The 17,428-nt window shown below is 53.1% G+C and overlaps 9 protein-coding genes across 9 annotated transcripts; 5 read left to right on the top strand and 4 right to left on the bottom strand.

Annotated features, from left to right (window-relative positions):
* The first annotated feature begins 70 nt into the window (after positions 1 to 70).
* On the top strand, positions 71 to 1,787 carry BO95DRAFT_445050 (glycosyltransferase family 32 protein). The gene has a single exon (XM_025587044.1). It carries the CDS (start codon positions 465 to 467, stop codon positions 1,659 to 1,661), a length of 1,197 nt encoding a protein of 398 aa, XP_025439963.1. The 5' UTR covers positions 71 to 464; the 3' UTR covers positions 1,662 to 1,787.
* Positions 1,788 to 2,190: 403 nt separating this feature from the next.
* Positions 2,191 to 3,171, bottom strand: BO95DRAFT_445049 (bZIP transcription factor). The gene has a single exon (XM_025587043.1). It carries the CDS (start codon positions 2,965 to 2,967, stop codon positions 2,299 to 2,301), a length of 669 nt encoding a protein of 222 aa, XP_025439962.1. The 5' UTR covers positions 2,968 to 3,171; the 3' UTR covers positions 2,191 to 2,298.
* Positions 3,172 to 3,440: 269 nt separating this feature from the next.
* BO95DRAFT_368376 (Zn(II)2Cys6 transcription factor) lies at positions 3,441 to 6,000 on the top strand (the record flags this gene model as incomplete). Its single annotated transcript, XM_025582824.1, has 5 exons — positions 3,441 to 3,547; positions 3,645 to 4,029; positions 4,091 to 4,304; positions 4,355 to 4,386; positions 4,444 to 6,000. The coding sequence occupies 5 exons, from the start codon at positions 3,441 to 3,443 to the stop codon at positions 5,998 to 6,000; spliced, it is 2,295 nt and encodes a 764-aa protein (XP_025439961.1).
* Positions 6,001 to 6,192: 192 nt separating this feature from the next.
* Positions 6,193 to 7,132, bottom strand: BO95DRAFT_206967 (uncharacterized protein). The gene has a single exon (XM_025581080.1). It carries the CDS (start codon positions 6,940 to 6,942, stop codon positions 6,385 to 6,387), a length of 558 nt encoding a protein of 185 aa, XP_025439960.1. The 5' UTR covers positions 6,943 to 7,132; the 3' UTR covers positions 6,193 to 6,384.
* A 387-nt stretch (positions 7,133 to 7,519) lies between these two features.
* Positions 7,520 to 9,349, bottom strand: BO95DRAFT_418478 (amino acid transporter; the record flags this gene model as incomplete). The annotated part of the gene is made up of 4 exons (XM_025584458.1): positions 7,520 to 7,694; positions 7,744 to 7,855; positions 7,921 to 9,094; positions 9,173 to 9,349. The coding sequence occupies 4 exons, from the start codon at positions 9,347 to 9,349 to the stop codon at positions 7,520 to 7,522; spliced, it is 1,638 nt and encodes a 545-aa protein (XP_025439959.1).
* Positions 9,350 to 10,034: 685 nt separating this feature from the next.
* Positions 10,035 to 11,109, top strand: BO95DRAFT_501593 (uncharacterized protein; the record flags this gene model as incomplete). Its single annotated transcript, XM_025591011.1, has 2 exons — positions 10,035 to 10,653; positions 10,728 to 11,109. The coding sequence occupies 2 exons, from the start codon at positions 10,035 to 10,037 to the stop codon at positions 11,087 to 11,089; spliced, it is 981 nt and encodes a 326-aa protein (XP_025439958.1). The 3' UTR covers positions 11,090 to 11,109.
* An 811-nt stretch (positions 11,110 to 11,920) lies between these two features.
* BO95DRAFT_475147 (acetate uptake transporter family protein) lies at positions 11,921 to 13,153 on the top strand (the record flags this gene model as incomplete). The annotated part of the gene is made up of 3 exons (XM_025589836.1): positions 11,921 to 12,544; positions 12,607 to 12,781; positions 12,836 to 13,153. The coding sequence occupies exons 1-3, from the start codon at positions 12,195 to 12,197 to the stop codon at positions 13,151 to 13,153; spliced, it is 843 nt and encodes a 280-aa protein (XP_025439957.1). The 5' UTR covers positions 11,921 to 12,194.
* Positions 13,154 to 13,803: 650 nt separating this feature from the next.
* Positions 13,804 to 14,970, top strand: BO95DRAFT_418472 (putative zinc-containing alcohol dehydrogenase; the record flags this gene model as incomplete). The annotated part of the gene is made up of 3 exons (XM_025584457.1): positions 13,804 to 14,665; positions 14,720 to 14,815; positions 14,873 to 14,970. The coding sequence occupies 3 exons, from the start codon at positions 13,804 to 13,806 to the stop codon at positions 14,968 to 14,970; spliced, it is 1,056 nt and encodes a 351-aa protein (XP_025439956.1).
* Positions 14,971 to 15,227: 257 nt separating this feature from the next.
* On the bottom strand, positions 15,228 to 15,746 carry BO95DRAFT_433883 (nuclear transport factor 2 family protein; the record flags this gene model as incomplete). The annotated part of the gene is made up of 1 exon (XM_025585116.1): positions 15,228 to 15,746. The coding sequence occupies one exon, from the start codon at positions 15,744 to 15,746 to the stop codon at positions 15,228 to 15,230; it is 519 nt and encodes a 172-aa protein (XP_025439955.1).
* Positions 15,747 to 17,428: the final 1,682 nt, after the last annotated feature.

The following is a 17,428-nucleotide window of genomic DNA, read 5'->3' as shown; positions in this document are numbered from 1 at the left end:
CAAAAACAACCGAACTCCGACTAAGCGGAGCGATCGACCGGGGGGGGGGGGTGAACAGGTTGAGGGTCTTCCAAGATTAGTCTCCTCGCTGACAATCTGCCCTGGTCGTGTGAAAACCACATGTCTCGGAGCCATTTCCCCTTCCAGGCCGCCGTCAGTGCGCCACCCGAGGCTTTTACCCCCAGGAATCTCCGAATGGTTTGAATACGATCATCCTGGGTCCATCAGTGCTTCGCCAATCGATTAGCTCCATGGCTGGCTCAGTTGGGTCCCATTGAGGACCCTAGCGCAGCTAAGAGAGCTTAGCGACTGCAATTGACGCATATGAAGCATTCTCGTCACCGTGCGGTTTCCCCTCATAAACGTCCAGACCATCAGCCCACGCCCTTTCTGCCCCCTGAGCACCACCACTTTTCACTCACTTCTCCTCGTTGCCTGTGTCTCTGCTCGTCTCGCTCGACAGAATGCAGGCAAACACCCCTCTGTCTGGCGTCTTCCTGCCACGCCACCTCCGTCGAGTAGCCCCTGTTTTCTTCTCTGCCTTCGTGCTGGTCTTCTACCTCTCCCTCACCGGGACCTTTGGCGAGGTCAATGACAGCCTCTCCGGGCCCACCGCGCGCTATAAGCAGTTTCCCCGGAAGATCTGGCAATCGTGGAAAGTCAACCCTCTGGCTTTCGAGCCACGAGATCTCCTGGTTGCTCGAAGCTGGCCGGAGAAGAATCCCCGCCATCGGTACGAGGTGCTGACCGACGAGAATGACCTCTACTATGTCGAGACCCATTATGGGCCGGAAGGGTTGAACCGACCGGACATTGTCGAAGTCTACCGGTCGCTGAACGCGCGCATCATCAAGGCCGATCTTCTGCGATACTTGATTATGTATGTTGATGGGGGAATCTGGGCGGACATTGACGTGGAAGCCCTCCGCCCGCTGGACCGATTTATCCCCGAGCGATTTACTGAGGACGAGATGGATCTGGTCATCGGGGTGGAGATTGACGAGCCCGAGTTCAACGACCATGCAATCTTGGGCCAGAAATCGCAGTCCTTCTGCCAATGGACTTTCATGAGCAAGCCCCGCCACCCGGTGATGATGCGGCTGGTGGACAACATTCTGGCTTGGTTACATGAGCTGTCGGCCCAGCAAGGCAAACCCATCGGCGAGCTGGAGCTGGACTTTGACGACGTGATCAGCGGCACGGGACCCTCCGCATTCACCTCGGCCGTGCTGGCAGAGATGAGCATCCGACTAGGCCACGAAGTGAGCTGGAAGACTTTCCACAATATCCCCGAATCCAAGCTCGTGGGGGGGATCCTGGTCCTGACCGTCGAGGCCTTCGCCGCCGGCCAGGGCCATTCCGACTCGGGCAACCACAACGCCCGAACGGCCCTCGTCAAACATCATTATCATGCCTCCAACTGGCCCTCGAACCACCCTCGCTTCAGCCATCCAGTGTACGGGGAGGTGGAGAAGTGCAATTGGAACAAGGAGTGTGTGCGCGCGTGGGACGAGAACACCGCCGCCTTTGCCGCACTTCCGCCCGATGAGCAGGAACGCCAGATTGCCCTTAAGCAGGCCAACGATGCGGCGGAGGCAGAATTACAACTGAACCTCGGCATGGACCTGGGGCTGGATCTGGGATTGAATCTCGGTCAATAACATCATGCGAAAAGGGGTTGAAATGGATTGCGGTGGCGTCTTGGCATGTTGGCGTTTTGTTTGTAATGGCTTGCTACAGAGTAGCTAATGTAGCTTCATGAAATCACCTTCTTGGTTCACTCTAGCACGAAGTTCGTGAACCTGTCTCGGGAGTAACGATGGACGATCATTGTTGGTGAGTCTTGCGGCACACGGGGAATGTGGCCCGGATGGGTGAAGATAAATAGTTGCTGGCCGATCGATAAGCTAGCAGAGCATGGATGTCCGAAGGAGAAAGACACTGAGAACAGAAACACGAAGAGTGCAAGTACATAGTACAGACCCTCCTGCGATGTAGATGAGTGATCATCATGAACGTCATAGGTCTGCAGACACGGTACGAGGAATTCAAGAGATGAGGCTAGGTTATCTCCTACTCCGGTGAGGTCATCGAGACCACGACGCGAATAGTATGACACGTGATCGAACGTGATCAAGGCGCACAGTTACTTGCTGCGAGCCAAGGGCCGGAAAACACGGCAAATAAAAAGTGGATATGATGACTCTATAATCCTGGGTATATAAAAGATTTAGAAAAGAATGCTCGCGGGAACGCTCCACTAAGCCGCAAAAATCATCAAGCCCGTCCCTAATAGCATCAGTCCATCTTCTGTCCGACGAGTTTCCTCAGCACCGTGACTTCCGCTTGGCATTTGGCGAGCTGTAATCGCAGATCGTCACGCTCGCGAGTCACTCGACCCAGCCGAGACTCCAGGTCGGTGACATGCTCGACTTGTCGCTGGCGTAACCTCCGCGAAGCCATCTTGTTGCGCCGCCGTTTCTCCTGGATGCGCTCCTCCTCTGAGTCTTGAGACGAGAGATTGTCGCTCCCCGTGGACTCTTCTGTGAATGAATGCGACCGTGCTCGCTTGATCCCTCGTCGAGGGGGTGTGGTGGTCGTCGATTGGGAGGGTCCGGCTGTGGCTGCCGGAACGGAGGTCTGAGGCAGGGGCGAGCGATGGCCAAGGTCGTGGATGGGATAGGATTCAGGCGATAGGAAGGAATTATGGCTGCTCATCGGGGAGGCCGACCGACTTAGCGTGGCGTCGATCGTTCTGGTGTTCGAGATTTGTCCTTCAAAGGGGGGATGTGGCATGAGGGAGACAGTAGGGATCGAGTCGAGATCCGCATAACACGAGGGTGGAAATAACCTGGGATCAATGTCCAAGAGATCGACCATCTCTGGATCCCACGACAAAAACTCCGAGTATGAGGTCATGAGGCTGTACGGGAGCGATCGAGAGATAGAGGATGCGAGCAGGGTCATGTCTCAACCGATGGGTGCAGGATGTGCAAGATGTGCAAGATGTGCGAGGTAGAAGAGACTCGATGATTCGGGTTTCTTGAGAGTCATGATGAGCAACGATCCGGATGAACTAGTTATATATAAGGATAAGTAAGGTATGAGAGGGAGGGAGGGACTGTCTGTCTGGAGGGCATTCAATGGAATAACGATGATGATGGAGGTGGAGGACAAAGTGGACGACTTGGAAACGGGACAAACGGGACAAACTGAGGTAAATCCGGCACTAGACGCCAAAATGTCCGGCGCTAGACGGAAAGGGGTTAGATTCCGCGGATGGGGCAGTGGATGAATGGCTGAGTCAGCCGCCGTCCGCCAAAATATCCCCGCGTCTTAGCGCGTCTTACACGGACTTATTCCTCGAGGTATTCATTCATTCCCCTCATTGCCTTCAAGGTGGCTACGTACACTACACTACACTACACTGTAGATACACCATGGACGCTATACTTGGCAATGGAGACAATCCTCCCCTCCACCCCCCGTCGGTGAAAAAAAGAAAGCCGAGACCCAAACTCTCCTGTGTTCCTTGCCGTCGGAAAAAGTGTGCTAGTCCCAGCTCCAGCCCCTGCTGCCCCATCGGCTTCCCCACTGGACCCTCTACCCTTCCCTCTTTGACTCTCTGACTCTCCCGATCCCAGGTTGAAATGTAATCGCATTCACCCGTGTGACAACTGCATCAAACACCGCCGGGCTGAGATGTGCCACTTTGTGGGTCCTCGGGGGGTCTCGCCCGGGGATTCTCATGACATCCAGTACTATATTCACAAACTTGAGGCCCGTGTGCAGCAGTTGTCGAATGGGAACCCCTTGCTTCAGGCACAGCAACCACCACAACCACCACCACAACAGCTCCCTGCAGACATTGCTTGGACCTCAGGCCTGCTGCCAGCAGATCCCCAGTCCCTGACTCATACAGCGGAACCTATTTGCGAACCACAGGCAGAGTTCCCAGGCACTATCTTAATTGAAAAAGATGGTACAAACTACCATAATCCAACGCATTGGCAAGCTGTGCTGGACGAGGTAAGCAGGGGCTCACCGACCATTGTACGAATCTCCTCATATTGACTGATCCCCTGGTCAGATTGCCGAGGTCAAGGAGTTCCTTCAGATGCACGAGAATACTTCTCTCGAGGAGGTGGAAGAGGAGGATGTAGTCCCGGCTGTTTCGGGCCCTGTACTGCTATTCGGAAACTCCATTTCCTCAACTATCTCGGAGCTCCTCGCCGCTTTGCCTGTTCGATCCATGGCAGACAGGTTGATATCGGCCTATTTGAATTCGAAGGAGTCTCCTCTGGGTGAGTATCATTCCAAAACGTAAGGTCGGATATATCCTAACGCGTCTAAGTGCTTATACATACTCCAACATTCACCCGAGAGGTAAGCCACTGGAGACTGTCCCCCATTCCGACTCATGCATCCTAATCCGCGGCAAAGTATACTGCTTTCTGGAAGAACCCTCAGAGCGCATCCATTAGTTGGCTAGCCTATCTCTACACCATCCTCAGTGCGGCCGCTGGACTGCATCTGTTCACCACGGCTGGCAGGGCGGAGGGTCATTTTGCAGAAGCATTCGATGAGTATTTCCGCTTGGCGTCGCAATGTCTCACCATGGCGGAGTATACGAGACCGGGACGATACAAATTGGAGACTCTCATCTTGAGTATATGTTGTGAGATTCTCAGAAGCACCGACACCCACGTCGGGCCATCTGTCCTGCTGGGGGTGGCCACTCGCTTGGCTATTCATAGCGGCTACCATCGCGATCCTAAACATTATCGCGAGATCTCGGTGTTTGACGGCGAAATGCGACGTCGGGTTTGGATGTATCTCTGTCTCCTAGACCACTACATCTCGTGTCAGGCTGGCCTTCCCCCCACCACCGCGCAGGCGCAATCCGATACCCTGGAGCCGAGAAATCTAACAGATGACGATCTGGACCCTGCGGCCACTACCTTACCTGCTTCCAGGCCTTCGACCGAGAAAACTCTGATTCTTTTCCCGGTCGCTCTCAATCGGGTGATGTTTGCGGGAGCCGACATTGCCCGCAAAGTTTGCTCGGTCAAAGGAGTTCCCTACCAGGAGGTGCTTGAGCTGGATGCAAAGCTGCGAGGCCTACACGCCAACATCCCACCACCTCTGCGGTTTCGCTCGCCGAGCGAGTCTATCGCAGACCCCCCCACTACGATTATGGACCGATATAATATTGATCTCATGTATCAGAAGGCTCGCTCAGACCTTCATCGGCGATATCTTACCCAGCATCGTCTAAATCCTAAGTACGCATATTCGCGCCGGGAGTGCTTGGATGCGGCCAGAAGGGTCCTGCAACATCAGTCCGATATTTTCAACGAGAGTTCACCGGGTGGGCAATTAAACTATGCCTCCTTCTTCTTCTCGTCATGTGTGATTATGCATTTTCGCACAGCGGCAATGATTGTCTCACTAGAGATCTCCTGTCAATCGAGACATGACCTCCAGCAGAGCCTGTCACCCAATGCAAGGCAGGCCATATTGGTAGAACGACAGGAACTTTCCCATGAGCTCGAGCGATCCTACAACATTTGGAACTGCCTTCGCCATCAATCCAAGGAGGCATTAAAAACTGCAGAAGCCTTGCGGATCATGCTGAATGTGGCCAACACCCACCTACAACACGGCGCAACACCTGGCACGGATGCACCTTCGTTGGCCCCCGTGGATTATGGAGTGACCAACGCCTTTGCTGAACTCGACCTCATGCCTCCTCACTTCTCTTCGCCACCGAGCCAGAGTCAGAGTCCTCAGGGTACCCCATTCGATGTCGACCTGATGGACGCCACGTTCTATTTGGGACAGAATGTCGGGGTTCAACATGCTCAATTCAATCCTCCTACCGACGCTGCGGATTTCTTCGACCGCTACTGGGACAATTTGATGCTTCTAGGTGATGACCAATCTTTTGGGGAGATACCGACTGATCCGAACACTGGTTTTGGGTCGAGTCAATTCTAATCGCTGGTGATGGCCTTTGGCCCTTCATGAGTCTGTTTATTGCCGGACGTTGGGCTTATCTGACGGCAGGACTAGCGTGACTTTCTGTTATGCCATCTTCCGAGGTCGTCACACAATATCGGCCATGAATTTATGCGACAAAACCATCCGAGGATGCAGCCACCCTCGGCTCCTACGCAGTGTGTGAGCCAATACAATCACACTCATACACCAAGGCAGTACCCTACGATGGTCAGTTTTATTAGCTATGATGACAGCTGTTCATGACAGAACATTGACTGCTTTCTACGTAGAGCGACACAATTATCAACTCCGGTGGGGTTTTAATTCTCACTGCGCCGGCAATTATCCTGCGCGTTCTCGTGTCATTCGGTATACCCATATCTAATAGTAATCTGGGGAATACGACTTCGCGCGAAGTCGCGAGGTGTCGAATCCGCTTCTCCCTTTAGGGATGGTTTCGGGCCTCCATTTCTTCTTCAGCCGGTGGAACCAACTGTCAATAGTTGCGGCTTCGTACTTCACATCCAGAATATTCTGGCCGTGGGCCGTGCAGCGAGCGTACTTGTGCTTCTCCGGCTTATACCGGAGAAGAGTGATAGCGTTATGCCAAATCACCCCACAGGCGAAGGGACTGCCGTAGGGAAGTGAAGCGAGCATGTGGTCGGAGTGGTGATTTATCCGATCGTCCAGCACCGTGTTGTCGTGGTCCATATGGTCGGCGTCCCAGCCACACTCGCCGAGCACGAGGGCCAGGAACTTGTGGTCGATGTCCTTCTCGGGGATCTGCAGGTGGACCGTGATCGAGTGGAAGGCTACGCCGAGTCCGTCGCTGCTCAAGACGCCGCTGACCTCGTACCCTTCTTCTCTCGGGAACCAATGCAGCAGCCGCATGTGCCAGGCTAGGATTTCATCAGGCATGGATAGGACGTTGGACGCCATTGTGATGTAAGTGATTAACGGTTTTTTGGGGTAGCGTATTCATGTCAACGCGAGAAAGCCGGACGAATCGAGTCGGTCGAAGCCGATGATGCTGGAACAAAAGTGAGATGACATACCTTGGCTGGGGCTTAGGGGGACTTTATATAGTCTGTTTGTGCCTCGCTAGGGAAGACTTTTGATGATTGCTGGAAACCAACGCTGATGGGCCCCTTGTTCCTCTTCTTATCTCAGACAGCAGCTTGTGATCGTGGGTTGCTTTATCCTTGCATTGAGAGGAGTCAGATGCTGTAGATCTCCCCTTCCGTCTTTGTAAAGTCTATCCGTGCTCCATCCATTGAGATGTGATCAGAGTAAAGGTCCTTGGCTCGGAGCATTGGCACATGATTAAGGCGTACAAAGAATGGTGGGAACATCACTCCATCCAACACCACGACAAACAAAGAAACGACAATGCCATTGTTACTCCCGACGTCAGCTCCAGCGGCAGCTTCGAACTCATTGTTCATCCACGGTATCGACTTAGACCATACATACAACGCAAGAACTAGACAGCTCGAGGTAATCAATCATGCCTCCTCTATCCCCAGAGGATATTGAACTTGGACCATTTGCTGGTCCGCACAGGCTCATCCTCTACATCATCTCGCACTTCCTGGAGCGCTTGTTGAAGGGGGATCTCTTGTACGGGGATCAGTCTCGTCTTCTTCCAAAACTTGTATCCAAGGTAGAATGCCAACACAAGGGGGATATCCCTGCTACTGTTAGCTCCGATAGGCATACTCTCCCCAGCAAGACACTCACAAATAAGAAGACACGAACGATGCGGGATCCCAATTCCCCTTGGTGAACACGGTGAAGCCACCGGTGAAGAGAATGATGATGCACGACACGAGGGCAAACCACGAGCTATAGTCTGTCATGATTAAGAGCAGGTCAGCTACAACCACAACCATACTCATCATTGAAGGTGTCACTTACACGACCACCAGTTATGCCACGGTAGCGCCTCGGTCGCAATCCCCTGCGCTCGACATCCCTGGATCAAACGGATGTGGTTCAACGCGATGGTGATCCACGAGACCAATACTCCCGCCGACGTGAGGTCCAACAACCAGTTGAAGACCGTATATGCGCTGTTGGAGCAGCTCAAGTACGCCAGACACGATACGGCGATCTGCAGCGCGGCGCACATGTATGGTACACCGTGACGCGTCGTCCGGAGAAAGACCTTGGGCGCGTGGCCCTTCAACGCGAGGCCATATAGTGTGCGCGTGCCCGACAGAATGCTCTGGTTTGACGAGGACCAGGCAGAGGTGAGGACGATCGCGTTGATGATCGATGGTACAACTTTGATGCCAGCATCGGCTGCAGCAATCACAAAGGGGCTGGTGGCTGCCGTACCGGAGTAATCGTTCAAGCGTGGGTCGGTGCTGGGAACCAGCATGCCCACGATCAGGACGGCAATGATATAGAAGATGGTAACGCGGGCAAAGACGCGCTTGCAGGCCCGTGGGATGTTGCGCCGCGGATTTTGCATCTCGGCCGCTGCCATGGTCAGACTTTCCACGCCGGAAAAGCTGTACACGGCTGTCGTCAGAACCGCCCAGAAGCCCAGAAAGCGGCCCCATGCCCCAGAGGCAAGGTATTCGGAGAAGGGACCGGGATCCTTCCAGTAATGAAACCCCAAACGAGGGGTGCCAGCCACGCCACCGAGGTCGATGACTAGCCCCATGATGACAATGCCGATGATGAGGAGAATTTTCAGAATGGCGAAGCAGAACTCGAGCTCACCGTAGACCCGGATGAAGAGCAGGGCTACCACGGCAGATAAAATGATCAGGATGGTCACCCAAATGGCCGTGTTCAGCTCCGTCCAGTACTGGATCAGCACGACGGCGGCCGAGATCTCGCTGGGCACCGACATGAAGCAGCCATAGACCACATTCCACCCGATCGCAAACCCCAGACCGGGGTCCACCAAGAGTTCAACATGTCGCACAAATGATCCGGTCACAGGCATCAAGGCCGAAACCTCCCCGAGTGCGATCTGGATCGCACAGACAATTACACCAACCAGCATGTACCCGAGCAGCGCACCCAGTGGTCCTCCAGAGGCAATTGAGCTGCCCAGTCCAAGAAAGAGCCCAGTTCCCTATCGATTCGAAGTTAGAAGGGCTATTTCTCTTTTTCGCCCGCAGGAGCTCTGCGAGGAAGATAGCGTAGCACTTACAATGGCACCCGCAATGGCAATCATCTGCGTATGCCGTTGTTCCAACCCACGGCGGAGATTTTGCGCCTCTTCATCCTGTACGATGCGCTCTCCGTCGCCCACCTTGCTCGTTTCCTCCGTTGGTGGTTGAAAGGAGATGTCTGGGCCTTTCGCCGGGTAGATCTCAGTCGCACGCATTTTGCGCTTATGGGGTGAGGGCAAGAAGGGAAGTGAAAAGAAGGAGTGCAATGGAGCTGCAGCTGAAGGAGGGGGGACATTGCGCGGCCAGGCGAGCCAGGGCCGACTGAATATCTCTGGGATGTGGCCGGAATTAATTAATCCAAGGCCTATGATTGGACCTCCGGCCCGATTGTCTTAGTTGGTGCGAATGGCGACATCCGGGGGTGATTTTCACGATGAGCAGGCCAGCTGAGGATAAGATAAGAAAAAAAGTAAGGGATCCAGAGATCACGTGCACGCATCAACATCTGGACTCACAACTCCAGTCGGTCTATTTACATCAGTTCGTCAAGAAGTATTCTTGGCAAATCATATTGTTGTCATCAGGCACCCAAGACATGAATCAAAGGCATAAAAGTATATGACCAGGATAAGCAACATGGTAAGCACTGGTAGCCTAGTACTCATTCACCAGATGACTATAGCGGAGCCTGGTGGGTGAATACCTCACTCTTCTCCTGCACAGAGCAGTGCCCAGGTAGTAACACGAGTTGTCTTCTTCTGCATCTTTTTCTTCCTTTCTTCTCCTCTCCTTCTCCTTCTCTTCGTCTTCTTCTCCATCCTTTCTCCCTTCTCCTCTTTCCTCCACGCCACTACTGATCCACCACTCACCCTTCTGATTGTCATCTCAAGACCTCCAGCCATGGCAATCATCGCCAACTACATCATCGATGCGACCGGCGAAGTCACGCTCGTCCTCCACGCTAAGCTGACTTCTTTTCCTGCTCCCGACAATGCCTCTCCCGACCTGCCTTCATCGACCGCGAATCCCGACCAGTCCCTCAAGGACATCGAAGCGCGTATCCAAGTCTCTGCCAAGCACCTCCAGCTCGCCTCGCCAGTGTTCGACCGTCAGCTGACCGGCAGCTTCACTGAGGCCCATGATCTACAGCGCACTGGCAAGGTGGACATTACGGTGGAAGGCTGGGATTTGGAGGCGTTGCTGATCCTGTTGCGCATCATCCACGGACGCAACAACCGAGTGCCCCACCTCGTTTCCCTACCGCTGTGTGCTCGCATCGCCGTGCTAGTCGACTACTATGCCTGCCAGGAGGCTGTCCAGGTGCACCTACGCCTTTGGAAGTCGCATCTCGAGACCCAAATTCCTGCCGGCTACAATGCGACCGAGACCCTCGAATGGATCTGGGTGTCGTACTTCTTTGAAATGACCCGGGTGTTTGACCAGGTCACCCTCTTGGCAATCCGACATGGAGATCAATATATGGAGTCGAGTGAATTCCCGGTGAAAGCGAGTATCGTGGGTAAGTGGGCTATTTATCACATGCCGGCTTGAAGCAATGACACCAATACTGACATGCGACGTTCACCACAACAGACGCAATCAACGCCCACCGGGAGAAGTCCATTGACGGCGTGCTCAACCTCATTGCCCGATGGAGAGACGGGCTGCGTCAAGGCTTGTTCGGCTGCACTTTCGAATGTCGCTGCGTCGATTTGGGGGCCCTCGAACAAAGTCTCTTCGCGGCCAACCTGCATGATCCTCCCACCACTCCGTTCGCCGGTTGGAGCTTCGAGTCCCTCATCACTCACGTCAGGGCCTTTCTCACGCCGTCATCGCGCTGCAATCTCCTGAGCTATCTCGACCATGACAAATGCGATGCGATCCCGAAGATTGTCCAGGAGGTGGAGACTCTCAGCTCGGAAATGCAGGGTTTGGATCTGACTAGCTACAAGTGAGAGCATAGGGACTCCGTGCGTCGGCGAGCTCATAATCTACAAGGATTCTGCTTGTCTTGACCGGTTGTTCTGCAAAGCGACCGTCTGCGAAATAGACAGGGAACAATTGTTTTCTACCGCGGGGCTTGATGGATAGGATCTTATATGTCGTGCTATCTATGCTTCTGGAGCCTTAAAGTACATGATTATCCGATAATCGTCACCATAAAAAATATGAAGCTGGGAGTAGTTAACTAGATGCTATGAATAAAAGGCGCTGCACCGCCGATCAAGCCGTGGACTGGCACGTGATGACGAGCCCTTGCCCTGAGCCCTAAGCCCTGGCCCGGATTAAAGAAAGCCAGTCAGTCACGTGCGTCGGTACTGGGCGGCTGGGGGAATGCCGAGACGCCGCTGGGCAATGCGACCCAAGAGTTCGACAGTGCTTGCCACTCACCAGCTGTCACACTTCAATGTAAGAGAAAGACCACCACTGTTAGGACATTCTACTGGGCTGTTGAGTCCCGTACACTCACCTGCTCCCCCTATTTGCTATGTAAATGACAGTCTTGGAGAAGGCAGCCGTTCGCTCCAAGTCGGAGTCAGGGAGTCAGGGGCAAACTCGAGAGACTCTGTTCGATGTATGCTCCAACCTTAGTACAAATGGGATTCGCTGCAATCCCAATTAGACTTCCGGATCTGCCTTTCTGCACGTATATCATTCCCATTCGACCAACTTGTCTAGGCGAAAGGAGATGTCGATCCACCCTACAAACCCCTCGCGCGGGGAGATAGTCCCTTTTCCCCAGATAGGTACCGCTCGAACGACAAGTTAAGTTGTTGATCAGGGCCCACAACTGATGGACGGGTCCAATTGAGGCTCCGTCCGCCCGAAGCATCTGGATGGATGAGTGCTCATAATTGAGAACACGGTGCAAGCTAGCGTTTCCCCGCATGACGACTACGAGGTGAAAGGAGGTTCCCAATCTGAGAGATCTGGATCCCTTAGCGAGAATGAAACGAACTCAAACCTCGGTGTTCGCTTCCAAGTATAAGAGTAGCAAGTCCTTACCTTGGGGGCATTTCTTGCGATCTCCAAAGCCTTTCATCGCATAAGTCGAACATCATGCCTGATACTCCAACTAGCGACATCGAGGCGCCCCGAAGAGTCGATACTCACACCACTGCCTCCCACGAATTCGACAAGCAATTGGCTGAGTACGGACCGTTAGCTCATGTGCCCACCACGGGCACATACCTCCCTGCATTCGCAGGCGAGCTACAGCCTGGGCTGTACAAGCCAGTCAAAGCGCGCAAGATCGCGAATCCCGCCCCGCTAGGACTGGCTGGCTTTGCCCTGACCACCTTCGTCCTGGGATGTATCAACATGCAGACACGGGGAATCACTCAACCCAACATGGTAGTCCCGCTGGCTTTTGCTTACGGCGGCCTGGTGCAACTTCTCGCGGGAATGTGGTAGGTCGACGTCCATTCATCTGCTCTGCGTGCTGAACTCCAAGCTAACTATCAGGTACCAGGGAGATGGCCGCCGGCAATACCTTTGGCGCTACAGCCCTCTCCTCATACGGAGGGTTTTGGATTTCTTTGGCCATGATCTTCACCCCGGGGGGATTCGACATCGAAGGCCAGCTCAAGGCCGCGGACAATGGGTCTGTGGGCATGTTCTATGACTCGTTCGGGCTGTATCTAATGGTTTGTGTCTCCGTTCTCTTTGAGCGTCTGGCTTGCTGACTTGACTGACACTAGGGCTGGTTTATTTTCACCTTCCTACTCGTGACCTGCACGGTCAAGTCAACGGTCATATTTTTCTCCCTGTTTGCCTCCGTCGACCTTGCCGTGCTCCTCCTGGCAGTCGGCTACCTTCATCGCCCCAACGGCGCACCCTACACGCCTCTGCTCAAGGCGGGGGGATTATTTGCCCTACTCGGGGCGTTCTTGGCGTGGTATGTCTGTCTGGCGGGAATTGCCGACACGAGCAACAGCTTTTTCATCATCCCCGTCTGGCATTTTCCCTGGTCGGAGAGGGGGCGGGAGTCGAGGAGAAGGAAGTCTGAAGCCGTTTGAGGTAAAGCTTTTCTCCTCATATTTCTTTCTGTTTTCTTTCTGTTTTTTTCATCACTTGGGCAAGGGATAAAGCTTGGGCTACTAGATGGATAGGCGAAATCGTTTGCCGCTACGTACCGCCTACCGCTTTCTCGGAAAGAAAGAAATCGCGGCTATCGAAGATCACGTACGGAATACTCGAGCAGCAGAAAACAAAGCCAAATAAGAAGAGAGACTTCCATCCAAACTTTGTAGCCGAATAGTCAAGGATAATATCGAGTGAGAAAGTCCCCGGCATCTCCGAGACATCTATCACACGGATCTGTCTTCTCCGCGGAATACGACCCCGCGCAGATACGCGTAGCTTGATTAAGCTAAGTAACTGCAGCAGCTCAACGCCATGCAGCTCGCTACCTTCACCCAGCAGTTCAAGCCGACCCTGGTGGTAACTATAATTGGTCACTTAGTACATGACATCTCCGCATGCTGCATGAGCGAAGAGTGCTAAAAGTACCTAAGCAATGCAACGCAAACACTCACTGTCGAAATAAGTATATAAAGGGTGCGGTGCGGAGGGGGCGGGGGGATGTCACTCCAACATAAGATCCATATATAAGATCCATACATAAGATCCCAGAGAACTGCCTTGCACCATGGGGTCCATCCACACAATGAAAGCGGTTGTTTACCATGGTCCTCACCGTCTTGCCATTGAAGAGCGTCCAAAACCTTCGATTGAAGAGCCCACAGATGCCATTGTGAAGATGACCTATACCACCATTTGCGGCACAGATCTCCACCTCCTCCAAAATGACATCCCATGCAAACCAGGCTGTATCCTAGGCCACGAGGGCGTCGGAATTGTCGACTCGGTCGGACCAAGCGTGACCAACCTCCAAGTCGGTCAAACTGTCCTGATCTCCTGTATCACCTCTTGCGGCCACTGTCGGTTCTGTCGGAGGGGGATGTCCTCCCAATGTACGTCTGGGGGGTGGATTTTGGGCAACCAGATCGATGGTACGCAGGCAGAATACGTCCGGATTCCGCATGCCGCTTTCTCTCTCCACCAGCTTCCCCAGGGAATCGATCCCAAGGCATACGTGATGTTGTCGGATGTGTTTCCTACTGCATTTGAATGCGGTATAATTAACGGCGACATCAAACCGGGCGCACGAGTCGCCATTCTCGGCGCAGGACCCATTGCGCTGACGGCACTGATGATCCTAAAACGAGGCTATGGGCTGCCTCGACAGGTTGTCATCATTAGTAGGGGGGAGTATCGACTGGAGCGGGCGAAAGAATTGGGCGCCGATCATGCCCTCACCACCCTTGACGGTCGAGAAAAGGCCCTCGAGGCCTGTCGGAGGTTGACGGATGGAGAGCTGTTCGACGTAGTGATCGAAGCCGCTGGAGCCAAGGAAACATTCGATCTCTCGCAGTATCTGGTCGCACCGGGTGGCACTATTGCGTCGCTTGGAGTGCATGGCAGCAGTTGTGCCTTCCATCTGGAGCACTTGTGGCATCGCAATATTTGTCCGTTCCTCCAAGTACTCTGCTTGAGGAAGGGTGAGCTAACAATGGATGTAGGCTTACGGACCAGCCTTGTGGACACAAGGACCACGCCCGAGTTACTGAAGATGGTCCAGGCTGGAATACTGACTCCGGACGCATTCCTCTCCCACAGTGAGCTTCCTGCCCGTCTGAGATGTTTCTGCGTTTGCTTAAAGCTAACAACTGCAGCATTTGCACTCGACGAAATTGAGCAAGCATATGAGGTATTTCGGGCGGCTTCGACACACCGCAGTATGAAGGTTCTACTGACATTGGGCCACGCTTGATCAATAACCATTGCCCGTTTCAGCTGCACAATTTGATGGATTGGATTACTTGCCTTGGATGTCCAGGCATCGAGCAACCGCTGATTTACCACTCTCTTTCAGCGATTCTTCATGTTAAATCATCCGTTGGTGATCGCTGTTCTGGATTTGGAATGCCTTAGTAATCCATCATGCGTGCCTCTCATAAGATACCAATCACCCAGCCAGATCATTTACATATAGTCGTCCGCATCTTGTTCCATATAAGACCTCCCTCTCTACTCTTCCTTCTTGTCACCCTTTCCGTTGACGCTCGCCATTACGCTCTCGTCGCCTTCCCTCCAAAGAACCCTCAAGGCCCATTCTTTAACCCTCCACACATCACTATCTTCCCCTTCGCGGACAGCTTCGACAAAATAAAAACCTCCCGCCAACAATCCCTTGGAAGAAGCATCCAGTCCCTCTGCCTGTCGGTAGTGCTGTGCCAGAACGGTAGCAACCAAGCTAGCCGTACCTTTCACCTCATCGAATGCGGTGACGCGGAGGTTGGACAGGTGGTGGGTCGTGTCTATCTTGGACACTGTATCGTACACATGTGTCTTAATGGCTTCAGCGCCCTCGAGAAGACGACCGTTCAAGCTGAAGCGGGCGGCTTCGTGGATGGCAGAGGCGAAAAGGGCAGGATTGGCGGTGTCAATCGCGAGAAGGGCGCGGTATACAGGATCGATGATGGCGTCTTTGGTTTGCGGAGGAATACTGGGGAGGAATGTGGGGATGTCGGGGATGTCGGACGTCATCTTGGTTTTTAGTGAAGGGTTCGGTGATAACTTGTGGTAAACTGTCGTGGTGTTGACCGTTCGAGGAAGTGGTATCTCAATGAGAATAATGCAATTTTTGTAGGTGGGGAATAATAATCGATGATTTCGAGAAAGCAAGTCCATAGGAAATACACACATTAAGTATTGCACATCTTGAGAAACTGTAATCTTAGCCTTAACAAGCTTTTGTATAAGTTAGCCTGGAGTCCCGTGTGCCGAGGCTTAAACTCCGCGTTAACTCCGCCCCTTAGCTCACTCGGGCTCGATTAGATGGAGATAGCAGTGGAATTAGTTTATAACCGGAATAACAACTGAGAAAAGCCAGCTACAGTGTGTACTCTCCGGTATGGCGATGTCCCCCTACGGCTTAGCACGTTGGCTATGATGTCATACCCGGACAGACAGTGTTATGGAGGTATGACATGATCATCATACCAAGGGAGAGAGGTCCGGGTGATGGTTCTCAAACTATTCCACAAGGCTGGGATTGCGCCCATGCGCTATCATGGAAGCCGACAAGATTAGGTAAGTTGATAAGCCTAACTTACCTAGTAGAGATCCCACGTTTAGCGGTTCGGGTGTTGTCTGAACCCGGAAGATACAGAGCGAAAATTCCTAGCATTACACCTGCAGTGAAGCCTTGGAGTGCGTGTATGTCTGTCTCTGCACAGCATTCTTTGTCAAACACTGCAATTGAAACAGCCGTGTCCTAGTCTCCCTTGCACCCGCTCGCTGCCATTGCTGATCGGGCTGGCGCATCCGATAACACTTTTCAGTATTTCCACTCCTCTGATACAGTGCTACTTCGACCCACCATAGTCTCTGGCCGCAGCGGCAGCTACTATGGCCTGTTATTTGTATTAGCCCACCAAGCCGAAGCAACTCACACACCCCTCATCCTGCCGGCTCATCCGAAAGGCATTGTTCAAGGCACCCATGTGTATAATTGCGCAAACGCGTACATCGCCTTGCCGCCTCTAACCGGACTGAAGTGACCGGTCAATGCTACAACGTCTCCTCCAGACGGTACGAGACCTTGGAAGAGATTTGCGGCCGTCTTGGTTCAGGAATATAGTCCTGTAAAGGGTGTGGTGTACAAGCCTCCGCATAAAGACCCAGATGAGGCGCTCGGTATCGTCCAGGTCTTGACTGGATTTTCTTAGTGGGTTGGGAGTGATAAGCTCCGACGTGCCGTCGGATGGAAAGACAGACGGCTTTTGTTTACCAGAGCCCTTAAGTCTTATCGCCTCGCCTATGAGGCAGCGGTAAAATACGGCCACAATAATATGTCCAGGGCAAAGCATTACATCAAAGTTCTTGCAGCCACACAGCAGCATTGGTTGTATTCCAGATACATAGTAAAACAGTTCGGGGTTTCGATACGAATGGAAGGTGTTACTCAGTGCCAAAATAGAGGATTAAGTAAGAAAGCTACGGTTACGCAGTAATAGATCCATTAACGTCTGCATGCGATATAAGAGCTCAACTCCCCAGCTTAAAAGAAAATCGCAAGTACTCCTGTAGACAAGCATGACCCTGCAAGAAGAACCATGCCCGGAACTTCCCAGCTCCGCCTTTCCCTACCAGATGGAAGAATTCCGATTTTCCTTAAAGATATGCATGTATCAGGCTGCTCGTATGCTCTGCATCTATAAATCGCT

This window comes from Aspergillus brunneoviolaceus (assembly GCF_003184695.1).
Source record: "Aspergillus brunneoviolaceus CBS 621.78 unplaced genomic scaffold BO95scaffold_53, whole genome shotgun sequence".
NCBI lineage: Eukaryota > Fungi > Ascomycota > Eurotiomycetes > Eurotiales > Aspergillaceae > Aspergillus > Aspergillus brunneoviolaceus.
This window is presented reverse-complemented; position numbering and strand designations above follow the sequence as displayed.